Source organism: Sminthopsis crassicaudata, chromosome 6, assembly GCF_048593235.1.
Source record: "Sminthopsis crassicaudata isolate SCR6 chromosome 6, ASM4859323v1, whole genome shotgun sequence".
NCBI lineage: Eukaryota > Metazoa > Chordata > Mammalia > Dasyuromorphia > Dasyuridae > Sminthopsis > Sminthopsis crassicaudata.
In genome coordinates this window covers 121968817-121984160 of record NC_133622.1, presented here as the reverse complement: position 1 = coordinate 121984160, position 15344 = coordinate 121968817, and the positions used below count along the sequence as shown (strand labels likewise).

The following is a 15344-nucleotide window of genomic DNA, read 5'->3' as shown; positions in this document are numbered from 1 at the left end:
GTATCTGAGTCTCTCTCAATAAAAAGTATTATAAAAAGACTGTCTAAAGGTCTGATATTTGAACCCAGTATATTAAAGTTCTCTAATGAAAACCAGGAGCATACATAATGAAGAAGTCCATTGTAAATTGTTTGAAGTGTATTATTTAAAGTTTTAATAGCAAATTGAAATTCACTTCCTGAAATCTCAGTAGTAGCTTATTAAGTACACTTTGGAACACATTTGTAAGATAGTGATGTACACAGACACATTACTTTGTGTGGCAACCTTGTTAACACCCTGGATACCTTAGAATCAGCCGGGGTCAGGATAAGTAAAAGTCTTTATCCTTGGTTTTTAGCGGTAGAAGTGAAGAGGATGGGACTCCTAGGATCTCTGCGACCTCACCTCCTCATCTCTCTCTCACATAAGTGACCCTGGTTAGTCTTCCTGCACCTCCTAGTTCCTCCCACAATTCTGTGTATACACCAAATGATTGGGCCAGCACAGGATAGTGGGAAGGGCTATTTTCCAAGCATATTCCTATAGAGTATTATCCAATCAGTAATTAGCCTCAAATGCTCGATTGTCCGACCCCAGTGCCTTGACTCAAGAGTTTCAGCTCTTAATAACTTTGGACTGCATACTCTCTCTCTTTAAAACACACACATACACACACATACACACCAGTATTAATTTAGGGCTCTGATATAAAAATAGATTCCACACTAACCAAAGGCTGACCTGCTACTCCTTATGAATATTTGCCATTGAGAAAGAGCAAAGAAAACAAGATGGTGGTTTTTAAGAAACAAAACCGAAATATATCGTCTAATATGTAATATATCAAATTCTTGACTCAAATGAAATTGCCCAAGTAAGACTGGCAGATCTCAGAAAAAGTCAGGTTTAAAAGAGGAAAACCAATTAAGAGCTAGCATTTACATAATACTTTAAAATTTGCAAAATATCTGAACCTCCTCTCCACTTTCCCTCTCCCAACAATGAATTTGAAAATCAGTCCCCAAAAGATTGAAAGACAGTGGGAGAACCTGTAATGTTCTGTTGTCTCTAGATTTGTGATTCTTCTCTGGGAGGAGGTTTCTTTTCTGTAAATCCTTTTCTCTGTGAGCAGGTTTCTTGGGAGGCTTCTGGAGCCTCCAGCCAGAGCTGTAGAATCTCGAATCCTCTTCTTCCTGAATCCTGGCTCTGAATCTCCTCCAACTTCCCTGAAGTTCTCCTGGGAAGTCTTGTCCTTGACCCAATCCAGACAGCTTCCTTTCCGATTGCCCTCCTCTTTTATCCTCCCAGAGAATGGGCATGTGGGTATTCCAGGGGCTTGTGAGAACTACTTACAACCAATGAACTTGCTCTTTTTAAAGATGTGAACTAAAGGTGTGAACTCTGAGCTAGAGAATTGTTAAGTACTGACTTAGCACCTAGTAAGAACCTAACGAGAACCCATTTTTTCAAAGCAGTCAACATGACATTTTATTACTTCATTTTTCTAATCCTTTTTCATATTACTTTTACACAAAGATGCTCTAAATTTTGATGTCAATAGTTATGAATAATTGTGACGACTGAACTTATGAATTTCTCATTAATTCATCAATACCACCATGCCAAAGAAATGCTAAAGAAAATTTGGTGAAACCTATTTTCAAGTATGTGGGAAAACATGCCTGTTTCACATATAAGCAAGCCATGTAACTATGGAAAATATAAGCATAAAAAACTGAGTATGGCTACATATCACATCCTAAAAGCTCAAGCAATGTAGCTTTAATTCTCATATTGGCCACGTTTTAAAATGTGTGTCTCAGTATGCTTAGTCTATCACTTCTTTGTCAAATGAAAATATTTATATCAACTCTATAGCAAAAAATTGGAAACTGAAGGTTTTCTTTTACTAAGATAAAAAATACTAAGAAAAGTCTGGAAAGACCTATATGAACTAATACTGAGTGAAGTGAGGAGAACCAGAAGAACATTGTATATAGTAACATTAAAATTATGTGCTTAGCTCTTCTCAGCAATACAGTGATCCAAGAGACTTGGATTTGAGAGACTTGGAATAGAAAATGCCATTCACATCCAGGGAGAGGATTATGGAGACTGAATATGGAATAAAGCACACTGTTTTCACCTTGTTTTGGGCTTGCTTTTTTTTTTTTTTCTTGTGGTTTTCCCCTTTTGTTATAATTTTTCTGACACGAAAAGCATTTAAACTGATTATACTTGCATAGCCCATACTAAATAGTTTGCTGTCTTAGGGAGAGGGGAGAGAAGGGAAAAAATTGGAACTCAAAATCTTACAAAAATGAATGTTGAAAACTATCTTTACATATAATTGGAAAAATAATAGAATATTATTGAAATTTTTTAAAATTATGCTGTAAGAAATGATGAAGTACACAATTTCAGAGAAAATGAAGCATTCAGTGATGCAGAGTGAAATGAATAAAGTAGTTAAATAGAACAATTTATATGACTATAAAGATACAACATTTTCAATAATATTTCCTTTTTCTTTTTGTAACAACAATCAATACAATTGGTTTTGTGACTTGTTGATAAGTCTTTAGGCATATGACCACATGTATGCATATCATATAAATTCCCTAAGACTCAGATTTATCATTTCTAAAGTACAAATTACCAATAAATACTTTATGTAAATTTCAATGTGCTATATTAAGATTAAATATTATTATTACTATAATATCGTTATGATGAGGATCAAATGAGATATTCCACATGAGGCATTCTGTAAAGCTTAAGAGATTATATAAATATTTTCTATCATTATTATCACCATTGTTGTCATCACCATCACCATAACTTTTATTGTCATTCCTTTGTAGTTGATTCCAATAGCGTCTAACAAGTTGATGTCACTAGTTGATGTCTTTGCTTAGCATCAGCTAAAATACTTGTGATATCATCATTTATGTCTAAATCATTTACCTATTTTGATCTTAACTTTGTATATAATGTGAAATGTTTTGTTTTATGCCTAGTTTCTGCCAAAATGATTTTCATTCCCCAGCAATTTTGCTCAAATGGTGAATTCTTGACCCCAAAGCTTGGGTCTTTGGGTTTATCAATCACTCAATTACTACAGTCATTTACTACTTGTGTATTATGTACTTAATATATTTCACCGATCTGCCACTCTATTTCTTAGCCAGTACCAGATTGTTTTCATGATTATCCCTTTGAAATGTAGTTTGAAATCTGATACTTCTAGGCTACCTTCCTTCACATTTTTTCCCACTGGTTCCCTTGATATTCTTGACCTTTTGTTCTTCCAAATAAATTTTATTTGTCTTGGCAAGTAGACTCCCAAGTTTTTTATATTGTCTGTAGTTCTTTTTAAAAAATAATATTTTATCTCCCCCCAATTACCTGTCAAAACAATTTTTAATGTTTGGTTTGGTTTTTTTTAAGTTTTAAAGTCCAAATTTGATCTTTCCTTCCCCTCCCCACTTCTGCAGTTATTTTAAATGTATTTTTTTTCTATCCCTTCCTGCCAGGGTTTTATTTTTTTGTTCTCAAGTAGGTCCTTATTGCATCCCAGCAATTAGTTCTTAATTTCTAAATTTATTTTTGATCATACTCTCTCCTTTATGATGAATAAAAACTTTTTCCTCCTTTCTCAAGCCATTGGCACCCTACCACATCCTTCCTCCCTTTCAGGAAAGGGAGAAATGAGATGGCATTTTGCCTTACAAGTTCTGCCTTTGATCTTAACCCTTTCCATCTTCTCCAATAATCTCTCCCTTCATCCATTCTTTCTTTTTCTAATTTTTAACTATCCAGGGACTTTGTCCTTACTGCATATGAATATATAAAGACCTCCCCAAACCTTGAAAACTTTAACTTGACTCCATTATACCTTCAAGTTATCATCATTTATGTCTCTTTCCCCCCAAACTTCAAGAAAAAGCTATCTTCTTTAACCATCTTATATTTAATTCCCTGACATTTACTTTTATCTCTCACTCCCTTCTTCTCTCTGTATGTGTATGTACATATATATATATATATATATGTACATACACAGACATGTATTTTATATGACTATAGATAGCTTTAATTTCTTCTTTTAAAAAGTGCTGTTTATATCCTCTAAGCATTTATCAATTAGAGAATGACTTTTTTTTTCCCCTGAGGCAATTGACTTTGCCAAGGGCCACACAGGTAGGAAATGTTAAGTGTCTGAGGCCACATTTGAACTCAAGTCCTCCTGAATTCAGGATTGGTGCTCTAGCCACTGCGCCATCTAACTGCCCCTATTTTTTTTTTTTTATAAATTTTAATTCAGTTCTGTATAAATTTAAGAAATGTGGTCTTTATCAGAGATTGACTGTAATTTTTTTTCTCAGTTTTCTGCTTTCCTTCCAATTTTAATTTGCACATGTTCATGTGTTTGTATTTTTAAACTTTAAAAATATCTTTGAGGATATGTTTGTGCATATGTATATATATCTACATTTATCTCATCTATCTATCTAAAAAGGAATTGTATCATTCTTCATATATGCATCTCTAGTACCTAGTAGTTTGGCACACAGTAGATGCTACATTTTTTGATACAAATGTTTTGGATTCATTGCTTCTTTAAGGAAACATCCTAATTTTATTGATCAGCATGGGGATGGAACCAAGATGGCAGAGAGAAACCAGGATATTGCCTCAACTCTCCCTAACTTCCCTCAGAATCAATGCTAGATCAAGCCTCTGAACAGATTTTGGAGTGTCAGAACCCACAAATGTTGGGAGTGAGATAATTTCCTAGTTTAAAGTATCTTGGAAAAACTTCAGGAAAGATCTGTCTCATTTGGGCAGAGAGGAATGTGGCCAAGAGGAAGTACAGCTGGAGGAATCTAGCAAAAGATTCATAGCCAAAGTACAGCACATTGGCTACTCTGTCCTAGTTTGAGGGCCAATGGCTCAGCAGGTCAGTTATAAGACCTTCAATACAACTACAAAAGGCAAACTATGAGCCCCCAAATCACAGCATAACAAATAGGACTAGACCAAGACAATCCAGTACAGTGAGAAAGCCTGCAGCACTCTCAGCCGAGTCCCAGCTGTAGCTCAACACTGTCAGTGAGAAGATCCTATCATCCCCCTGTTTAAAAAAAAAAAAAAAAAAAAAAAAAAAAAAAAAAAAAACTTGGAACAAATTCCCCTATGTCCTAGAAGCAGAGTTCAATTTTTAAAAGGAGCAAAAAAATTTTAAAAAGCTCTGACCATAGAAAGCTATTATGGTGACAGATCAGAATACAAACCCAGAAGAGGACACCAATGGGAAAAATGCCTATAGACAAGAACTGCTCTCATGCTCAAAAAGCTCTCTTGGAACAGCTCAAAAAGGTTTTTAAAAGTCAAGTAAGAGAGGTAGAAGAAAAGTGGGGAAAAGAAATGAGAGTTATTCAGGAGAATTATGGAAGTTTGGGGAGGGAAAACCAACAGCATAGAAAAGAAAACACAGAAATTGATTGAAGAATACAACTCCTTAGAAAATAAATTTGGCAAAATGGGACAAAATATACTGAAGAAAGCATCTCTTAAAAAGTAGAATTGGATAAACAGAAAAAAGAAAACAACATGGAAAAATAGAGGAAAATAATCCACTGAACAAAACAACCCCTAAAAAGAACAATTGGCCAAATGCAAAAGGAGGTTAAAAAAAAAAAAAAAAGCTAACATTTCATTAAAATTGCAATTGGACAAATAGAAATGAATGACTCAATGAATCAACCAAAATTTTAAAAACTAAAAAAATAGAAGAAAATGTAAAATATTTCATTAGAAAAACAATTGACCTGGAAAACAGATTGAAGAGAGATAATTTAAGAATTACTGGACTACCTGAAAGCCATGATCAAAAAAAAAAAAAAAAGCCTGAATAATATCTTTCAAGAAATCATCAAAAAAAAACTGCCTTGATATCCTTAGAACCAGAGGATAAAATAGTCATTGAAAATAGTCATAGAGAATTATCAGGTCAAAGAGAAAATCTACTGCAAGAAAGAAACAGTTGAACTGTTTAAAATATCAAGGAGTCATAATCAGGAATATTCAGAATCTAACAGCTTCCACAATAAAGGAAAGGAGAACTTGGAATGTGATATTCCAAAAGGCAGTAGAGCCTGATCTATAACCAAGAATCAAGAATCAACTACCTTGCAAAATTGAGCAGGGGGAAGGTTGGATATTCAATGAAATAAAGTATTTTCAATCATTTCTGTTGAAAAGACAAGAGCTGAACAAAAAATTTGATCTTCAAGAGAAGCATAAAAAGTTAAACAAGAAAGAAAAAAAAACACTATATTTTTTAAAGATTAAACTGTTTACATCTCCACATGGGAAGATGATATGTGTAATCTTGAGTATTATATTTTTGTTGGGGCAATTAGAAAGGTATACATAGACAAAGAGTGTGGCTATAAGTTGACTTTAATGTGATCATATAAAAAAGAAATTAAGGAGTGGAAAAAGGATTGTACTGGGAGAAGAAGAAAGGGGTGGTTAAATGGGGTAAATTATATCAAATGAAAGATTATTCCAGTAGAGGGAAAAAAGGAAGAGAGATGAGAATAGTTAACTTTTTCAGCAAGTCCATTGCAGGTTTAATTAGAGAATCACAGATCTTAAAATTTGAAGAATTCTAAAAGAATCAGAAGGCAGACAAGGTGTCATTATTTCCATTTTAGAACTAAGATAATTGAGACCCAGAGAGATAAAGTAACTTGTGGAGAACCAAACCTTGGGCCTCCTATGGGATTCTTCCTACTTCACTATATTGCCTTTCAAAACTTAATATAAATGTTTAGAAAAGAACCAAAGGGATAGAGTACTTATTCTGTTTTAAGACCTAATCAAAAAACAACCAGACTATCATCACAGAGCTACATCTGAAATAGTTCTCAGAGGCCATTTAATCCCAACTCCTCATTTTACAGTTGAGGAAACTGAGACCTAATTGAATCAGAATTTGAAATCAAGTCCTCCTTGGCTCTTTTCAACAATAAGGTGAATTAAACCAACTCCAGTGGACTTATAATGGAGAGAGCCACCTGCATCCAGAGGGAAGACTGTTAGGACTGAATGTGAATCACCTTTTTTTATTACTGTTTGCTTACTTTTTTTCTTTCTTACTTTTTCCTTTTTGATCTGATTTTTCTTGTGCAACATAATGAATGTGGAAATATGTATTGAAAAACTGAACATGTTTAATATATATTGGATTGCTTGCTGACTGGGGGAAAGGGGATTTTGGTGGGGGGAGGGAGAAAAACTTGTAATAAAGGGTTTTTTTGCAAGGATGAATGTTGAAAACTAGCTTTGCATGTATTTTGAAAATGAAAAGCTGTTATTTTAAAAAAAAAAAAAAAAGAAAAAAAGAAATAACAGTCCTCTGATTTAAGACCCAAATTAAAATGCTGTTTTAAGCACTTACTAGCTATATGACTTTCTCACCTCACATGTTTCAATCTCAGTCCTTTGTCTGTAAAATGGAGACAATAACAATACCTATCTCACAGGGGTCTTTGTGAGGAACAAATGAGATAATAAATGTAGATAATTTTACAAACTTTAATGTACTTATTGTAATTATTATTATTCTGTTTTAGCAGACTATCAGATGTGGGTTGCTAAATGCTATTTAGGAAATGATCAAACTTTGAAAAGGAACTACCACTAAACTCATAAAAGAAATGGCAGTTTCTTTTATAAAGGGCTGAATGTTTTTATGTATGCACATCAAACTCTGTTCCTACCTTGATTGCAGGTTTTCCCTGAGTATCCAGGATGACATCTGCATTTGTTTGGTCCTATACATTCACCATGCTTGCATCTAGGTTGACATACAGCTATGAAAAAAGGAATGGACATGTCACTATTAAGTCAATTACTACAAGAAACACACTGTATCTGTAAGCATCAATACTAATGTACTATTTCAATAACAGAAGAAAAACCAGGACATATCATCAAGTAGATAAAATATACAAAAATGGGGGAAGAATGTCTAAAGATTTTTAAATTTTAATTTATTTTATTTTAATTTCATGAATTAATGGTACTTAGTCCTTAAAATATTTCTGTTTAGCATCATACCAGAAAGCTTATACCACAGATTTGTTTAATTAAAGATTTGACTTGAACTGGAATTTTTATTAAGTTTTAGGGATGTACTCATATTTAAAAGTATAATATATATCTGAACATTGGTAGGTATGGACATAATAAAAAAAATTTATATTATCTTTTAACAATATTACTAATAATGGCTAACATTCATAGTTTGCTTTACCCAAATTATATCATTTGAGCTCTATCACTACACACAATCTTATTACTCAAAGCACCTAAAACTGCTTTAGCTATAAAGCTCTAATTAGATATATTCAGAAGTTTGAAATTAAAATTGTAAATTAAATTCCCTCTTTAATGAAAACTGTGCTAATAGATAATATTTTATATTTTGTCTACATCTGTGGGTCTTCTGTGTATTCTGGTCCTCTATAAGCGGTCCTCTATACTAACTCTTTCTAGAATTGTAGAACCCCAAGACTTTGGGCCACCCTGCTGTAGTCTTTGAGATAACAGGCTCACTTTTGTTGTTCAATGAAGTCTCTCAGTGGAGCTTTGTAGAGGTAGTAAAAGAAGTAAAAGTGGCTCTTAAGAAAGCAATGATGAGGAGAGATAAAACAATGAATAGAGTGCCAGCCCTAGAGTCAAGAAGACCTGAGTTTAAGTCACTAGACCCTATTTGCCTCAGTTTCCTCATCTGTAAAATGAGCTGAAGAATTAAATGGCAAACCCCTGGTCATGAAGAGTCAGACATGACTGAGTAACAACAAGCAAGAAGGGGAGGGCAGGAGCTTCCAGTGGACTTTTGGTTTGTTGTCCATAAAAAGGCGTTAGTTCAGTAGAAGAAAATATCACTGTGAAGGCTCTTCACCTCTGGGTGCCTTCTCACTCCTCCCCCACCTTCACCCATATGTATAAAAATCAGATAAGACTCCTTAAGGTATGGGCCAATAGAGAATGACCCTCTATTTCAAAAGGTAATAATAGTATAATGGGAAATAGCATTGGCCCCAAAAGTTAGTAAATATGGGCTCATAGCCCAATGAAGACACTTACTACCTGTTTGACCTTGATCAAGGCATTCACATTGCTATTCCTCCATTTATTCAGCTAAAAATGAAGGAGCTGAATTAAATGACCTCTAAGGAAACTAGCAAAGTAATTGGTCATTTGTCTTCTGGACTTGTCATTAAATTTCTGATTATTATATTAAGGTAACATGAAGGATGTCCAATGCTGAAAAGAAAAATAAAGGATTCCCCATAGATGATAGGATCTTCCAGATTCTTCTGTGTTAAAAATTTGGCATGCTGCAAAACTTTCTAAGTGAGATTCATAAACCATAAAAGAGTTTGGCCTAATTATCCACAAAGGAAAAATTTCAGTGGATGAAAAATGCTTAATAATTTTGAATTATTATATATAGTTTGGAAAGACATTGAGTTCATATGTACATACATGAGTGCACTATATTTATGCATATATATACATGTGAGTATGTGTGTATATATGTAAATGCACATTATATATATATATATATATAAACACATAAAATTTACATGTATAAGTATAAGTGCATATGTATATGTGTTACATATACATGTCCCTCTGTGGGACAAAATAAACAATGCAAGTAAACAATGAAGTGGGCCCAGAAATAAAGAAAAAAGGAAACACAGAATGGACTATTTGGGGGAAATAATTACTCAGTGATTTTCATGACTTGAAACTTATCTCTTAAATAGAAACCCAATATTTAACTTCCATATTTTTCCTATAATACTATATATTTGCAAGTTGTAAAATAATAGAGGTCCTAGTGAACTAAAGTTGCAGGCTTCCCAAAATACAATAAAAAGGGATATGGAAAACACTGCAAGATATAGTATTATTACCAACAAAAAGGTTACATAAGTGAAGTCTACAATGTTTGTTATGAAAAGAAGGAGGGTTGGACATGTATCAAAATGAAGGGAATCAAAAATAGATGGCCTCTTTGTTCCTTTGCTATTCACACACTGGTTTTATGAGACAACATCATGAAGACAATATGACTGTAATGTGCACCCTGGAGAAAACACCATTACTATTAGATCACAGATTGACAGAAGTAGTAACATAAAAGATGATTGTAAATTAAGGAACAATGGTTTCATATAACTCAAGGAAAAGTGTTTTTTCACATGTAGTTGTCGCCTTTTGAAATCTCATCTATTTTATGTTACTTCATTATTAAGAACCTATAATGGTTCCCCATGCTATATTAGATTACCAGCAGCCACAATAAAAGGTCACAGGTCCTGGAATCACATCTATTGACAATCAAAAGAATAAGGCCTGCATACAAAAATATCATATCCAACAAAATTATTCATAATATTGAAAGAAAAAATGGGCATTCAACAAGATTTTCAGGACTTTCTATCAACCAAACCTGAACTCAATAGAACATTTAAACACACAAAAGCCAATTAATTATCAAAGATCAATTTCAAGGAACTTAACATAGACAATTTTTTTTAACATGGAAATATATACCATATGTTTAAGATTGACATCAGCAATAGGGTGCTCAAAAGAAAAATTGGGACAGAGTTAAGATAAAAATAGTAATGAGATGCAGATGATGAATAGACACAGAGACATTAGAGGGGGAAGAAGGCTCATAGTTCTGAAAATCTGCTAACATCAGGAATGGGTTAAATAAGCGGTTAAATAAGCAACATTACATATGTTCCATGAAGGGTATAACATCCTCCAATATGTAGAAAGAAATAAGGGGGAAGGGATGGGTAGATGGGGAAGCAAAGCATGAGGGAAATAGACAAGGATCCATAGGTAGAGTTAGCAGAGATAGGAAAGATATGTGTGTGTGTGTGTGTGTGTGTGTGTGTGTGTGTGTGTGTATGGGGGGGGGCAGCATTTGTGTGTATGTGCATGTGTGTATCTATATATGTATACATAAATAAATCCTTGCTTACCCATAGCCTGCTTAAGGGAGGAAGGGGGGGATGAAAGGAGAAAATAAAAGAAAATGTCTCTGTGAATTTATGATGGAATTGAGTTTGTGTTTTAAATGCCCTGACTCAGAAAAGAATTCTGAGTTTTTAATATCCACTCTTTCCTCATTTGAGTCAAGTTAAATGCCTATATTGTGCCAAGCATTGTAAAGCAAAAATAGTACCTGTACCTAATGGAACTCACAATCTAATAGGGGCTAGTAATAATATGCATTTTGATATGAGTGAATTTCTCATATTTTTAAAGGTATTAGTCAGCATTGATGATCAGGTAAAATAGTGTTTTCTGTAGTTATATAGCAGTATTTTGAATACTTTTAAAGCATCAGTCTTATGCTATAAAGTTGTTCGTTATGTTGAACCAAAATCTTTATTCCCTTACCTCTTTTCTCTTTCCATATATTCCTTCCATTTCTATTTTTTTAAAAAAAATACAATTTTCACCTCAGAATACCTGGTTTTTCAGGAAGTATTTCATAATGTAAAAGGATAAAGAGTAATATCATGAAAAGTGCTTGGAAACAAAGGAGATTCAGATATGAAGTCCACATCAGACTTTTGCAAGTTAAGTGATCTTGGTCAATTTGTATAACTTATGATCCTGTTCCTTATTTATGAAGTGAGAGACTTTCAGTTCACATCTAAGACCCTATGATATTTTATTAAAAAATTAATTAAGTTGGATATGTGAGCTAGCAAAGGACTCAGATGAGGGGCAGGAAGGGAGCAAACAATTAAGTGCCTACTATGTACTAAGTATTGTGCTCAGCACTTTACAAATATTATCTCATTTGATCCTCATATCGTAGGTGCTTTTAATATGCCCATTATATATTTGAGGTTGTTCATCCTTCATTTTTGAGGAGGACTGTGGTGATATCTTGACTCATGTGTGAATTAGATTTAAGGAGACAGTTGCACAAAGTTATCAGCCTCGCTCTATTCTAGAATTATTGATGTCCAATGGCAAGACAAAAGTCAGAAAGCAATGGATTACGTTGGCATCTTTAATATTTAACCAAACTCTAAATGCTCCACAGTACCTGCTTCAGCCAATTTCATGGCCATTGTATCAAATTGTTCTCATCTGCTCTTCTGTTCATTTGAGGAAAGCAAAGCAGACTTTTAGCAAGTTGCCCAGTCACATAGCTAGTGCTGAGGCCAAATTTGAAGTTGTCTTCTTGAGTCAAGACCCAATACTCTATTGAACCACCTAATTACTTTTATATAACAAATTAACCTATGTAGTTTTACAAAGGGCTTTCTTCACAATAATCCTCTGATGTACATAGTTTATGTACTATTGTTCCCATGTTACAGATAAGCTATAAAAAGTCAGACTTGCCCAAAAGTACACAGGTGGACTTGGAACACAAACATAGAATGTTAGGAATAAGCTGAAGACAAAAATGAATATTTGGGATGCTTTGCCACCTTACATAGTTAGACAGCAGAGGATTTTTGAACAACCCACTACAAAGAGCTTGAAGGAATTGCTATTTGAAGTTGCTCCAGTGTCAACTCCTGATTAGGAGGCAGCCACACACAAAGTGGGCATAGAAGCCAAGTGGTTCACAAAAAAAGAGGCAAAGATGGTGTAGATGTGTGTGGCACAGAATCTGCTTCCTTCCTGCTTATGAGGATCAAAACAAAATCTATAAAGTACTTTGAACTCCTCAGCAATGGGTGTGGTATAGAGGTATTATGATTATTAAATCATCTGGCATTTGTAACCCCTACAAGAAAATACATGCTTCTCTTAAGACTAATGAAAAATGATTCTCAGAGTCCTCATAAATTCCCACCTTATGACCACCTATTTTGCTGTATTGTGATCTCTCTCTTCTTTCAGTGAGAATTCATCCATAAAACAAGGGGAATTTTGAATACTGGGAGTTCAGTAACTACCACTTTTGACAGCACCAGAAACTGAGAAAAATCCTATTTGACATTCAAAGTCCTTCAAAACCTTGCTCCCACCTATTTTCCAGTCATCTTATACCCTATTCCTCAAATTCAATACAGTGACACTGGTGATTGTGTTATTCCATAAATAAGACACTCCATCTCTCACCTAGCATTTTCTCTGACTGTTTACCCTTTTCTTAAAATGACCTCTCTCTTCAATTCTGCCAACTGACTTCCTTGGCTTCCTTCCAATTCAAACTAAAATTCCAATTTTTAAAAGAAGCTTTCCCTTACTACTCTTAATTCTAGCATCTTCGCTTTCAACTATTTTCTACTTATCATACTTGTGCATACCCACATATATTTGCTTTGTATATATGTGTTTGTGCATGTCTTCTCATTCACACTTAGATTTTAATCTCTTTAGGACAAAGACTATCTCTTATTTCTTTTTTGTATCCCCCACACTTAGCACAATGTCTGGTACATAGTGGATGCTTGATAAAAATCTATCAATTGATAGAATCTTCAAATGTAGATGTTCCAGCCAGATGTGATGGCAAATTCTCTCTGCTTCTGAAAAATTCAAGGTTAATAAATTGTTCGAACTCAAGAGTTTTGAGCTATAGTAAAGCTAACATAACTCAGGTGTTTGCACTAAATGTAGTACCAATATGCTGGGGCTTTGGAAAATGGAGAAGGCTTCCTAAGGAAGGGGGCAAACAAGCTTAGATTGAAAACAGAGTGGGTCAAAGTCTTGCTACAGTGCAATGAGGCCTCTGAGTGGCCATTATACATGCAGTCTCTATATAATAGGAAAAAGTCTCAAAAAAGAAAAGAAAAAATAAATATTCCATTAAAAATCTAATTTAATGCTTCATAACAGCATGAAGATAAGGTAATCTGGATTCTTAAAGGTTCTAACAAGACTGTTCCTTGTTATAACCCAACTCTGTAAATTCCAAGATGCGCCACCAGATGATAAATTTCTTTTGGATCCATTTTTTATAAATGTCCACTAAAGATGGAAGGACTTCAATGGGTAAAGGAAAAATATCTGTTTTATATTTCATATTATATTATACCATATCATATCATATTATATTATATCATATTAATGAATTCACAGAACTTGGGGGGAAGAATATCAACCCTACTCTAATACCTAGTTTGTAACAGAAAAGGATGTGAGCATGGAAATTTTGTGGAGCAGTATTCTCCACCTCTGAGACACTATTAGTAGAGAACCAAACCCTTGAATATGATATCCCTTAACCTTGTTGCAAAACTACTTTGCATGGAACTATCCTAGAGAAAGCAGATTTCCACATGTGGCAAATCAAAATAGTCACCTAAGGAATTCAAAGGAAAAAATACTAAGACAATAGACCCAGTAGTGCCTTGAATAAGTGTTTTCCCCTTCTCTTCCCCTCTCCCACCAAAAGCAACTTTGAAAAGGCTCTCTTTACAAATGTCGTGCATGGATCATTTGAAAACAAAAGGAAAGTGGGCATCAGCAAAACAACCAGGATGCTACTTTGAAATGTAAGTCAGTCAAAGTTAGGAGAAAAGCAGCTAAAAGGACTATGGAATTATTAAGTTAATTATTTGCATCAGGAGAGTCAAATATGGGCAGAACTTTGAAGAGGAAAATGACAGAAAAATATGTCTGTGAAAGACTGTGGAGAACACATCTATTTCTTCAAGCAGGACCAAATGAAACATGCCCAGAGAGATGAAAGTTTTCTGCTTTTTAAAATCGCCAAGAAAAAATATTTCCCATGTTAACTCATTCTAATGCCTTTGGATATGAAAGAATTTTTCTTATGTTCAAACCTAAAATTCTGTTGTACGAAACACAAAAAACAAGAAATAACAATGCCTTGTATTAATGTCACCTCTATAAAAGTGTCTATTAGTGGCTCTTACATGCAGGCAACTTTTCTTCTTTAGGAATCTCAATTCATTCATTATATTCATCCTTGCAACATTCCTATGAATTAGGAAAAAAAGGGGGGGACATTTTCTCCTTCATATACTTCAATCAATTTATCACCTCCTTGATTTGGACAGTGCTTCCAAAAGTAAAAATTGCACCACACCCTTAAATCCTCTGCAGAAAACGTATACAACATGATTATGGATACCAGCATTTGGGCTATTCATCTGTTATCCCTCATCATTGTCACATGCTTGGTCCATCTTCTTTTCTAGTCATACATTTTTTTGACGATATACTTTTTCTTTTAAGTACATCATCATTTGAAATATGCTATAGCTAGTATATGCGTCTCCACTGGCTTTTGGGAGTCAGCTGAAATTTGA

General features: G+C 34.1%; 1 protein-coding gene across 4 annotated transcripts in view; it reads right to left on the bottom strand.

The window, feature by feature from the left end:
- NPNT (nephronectin) overlaps positions 1 to 15344 on the bottom strand; it is a 108502-nt gene that overhangs the window by 57976 nt on the left and 35182 nt on the right. For all 4 annotated transcript variants that reach the window (XM_074275611.1, XM_074275612.1, XM_074275613.1 and 1 more), the window contains one exon: positions 7776 to 7868. In XM_074275611.1, coding sequence (XP_074131712.1) covers positions 7776 to 7868 — 93 coding nt within the window. The remainder of the gene's footprint in view (positions 1 to 7775; positions 7869 to 15344) is intronic.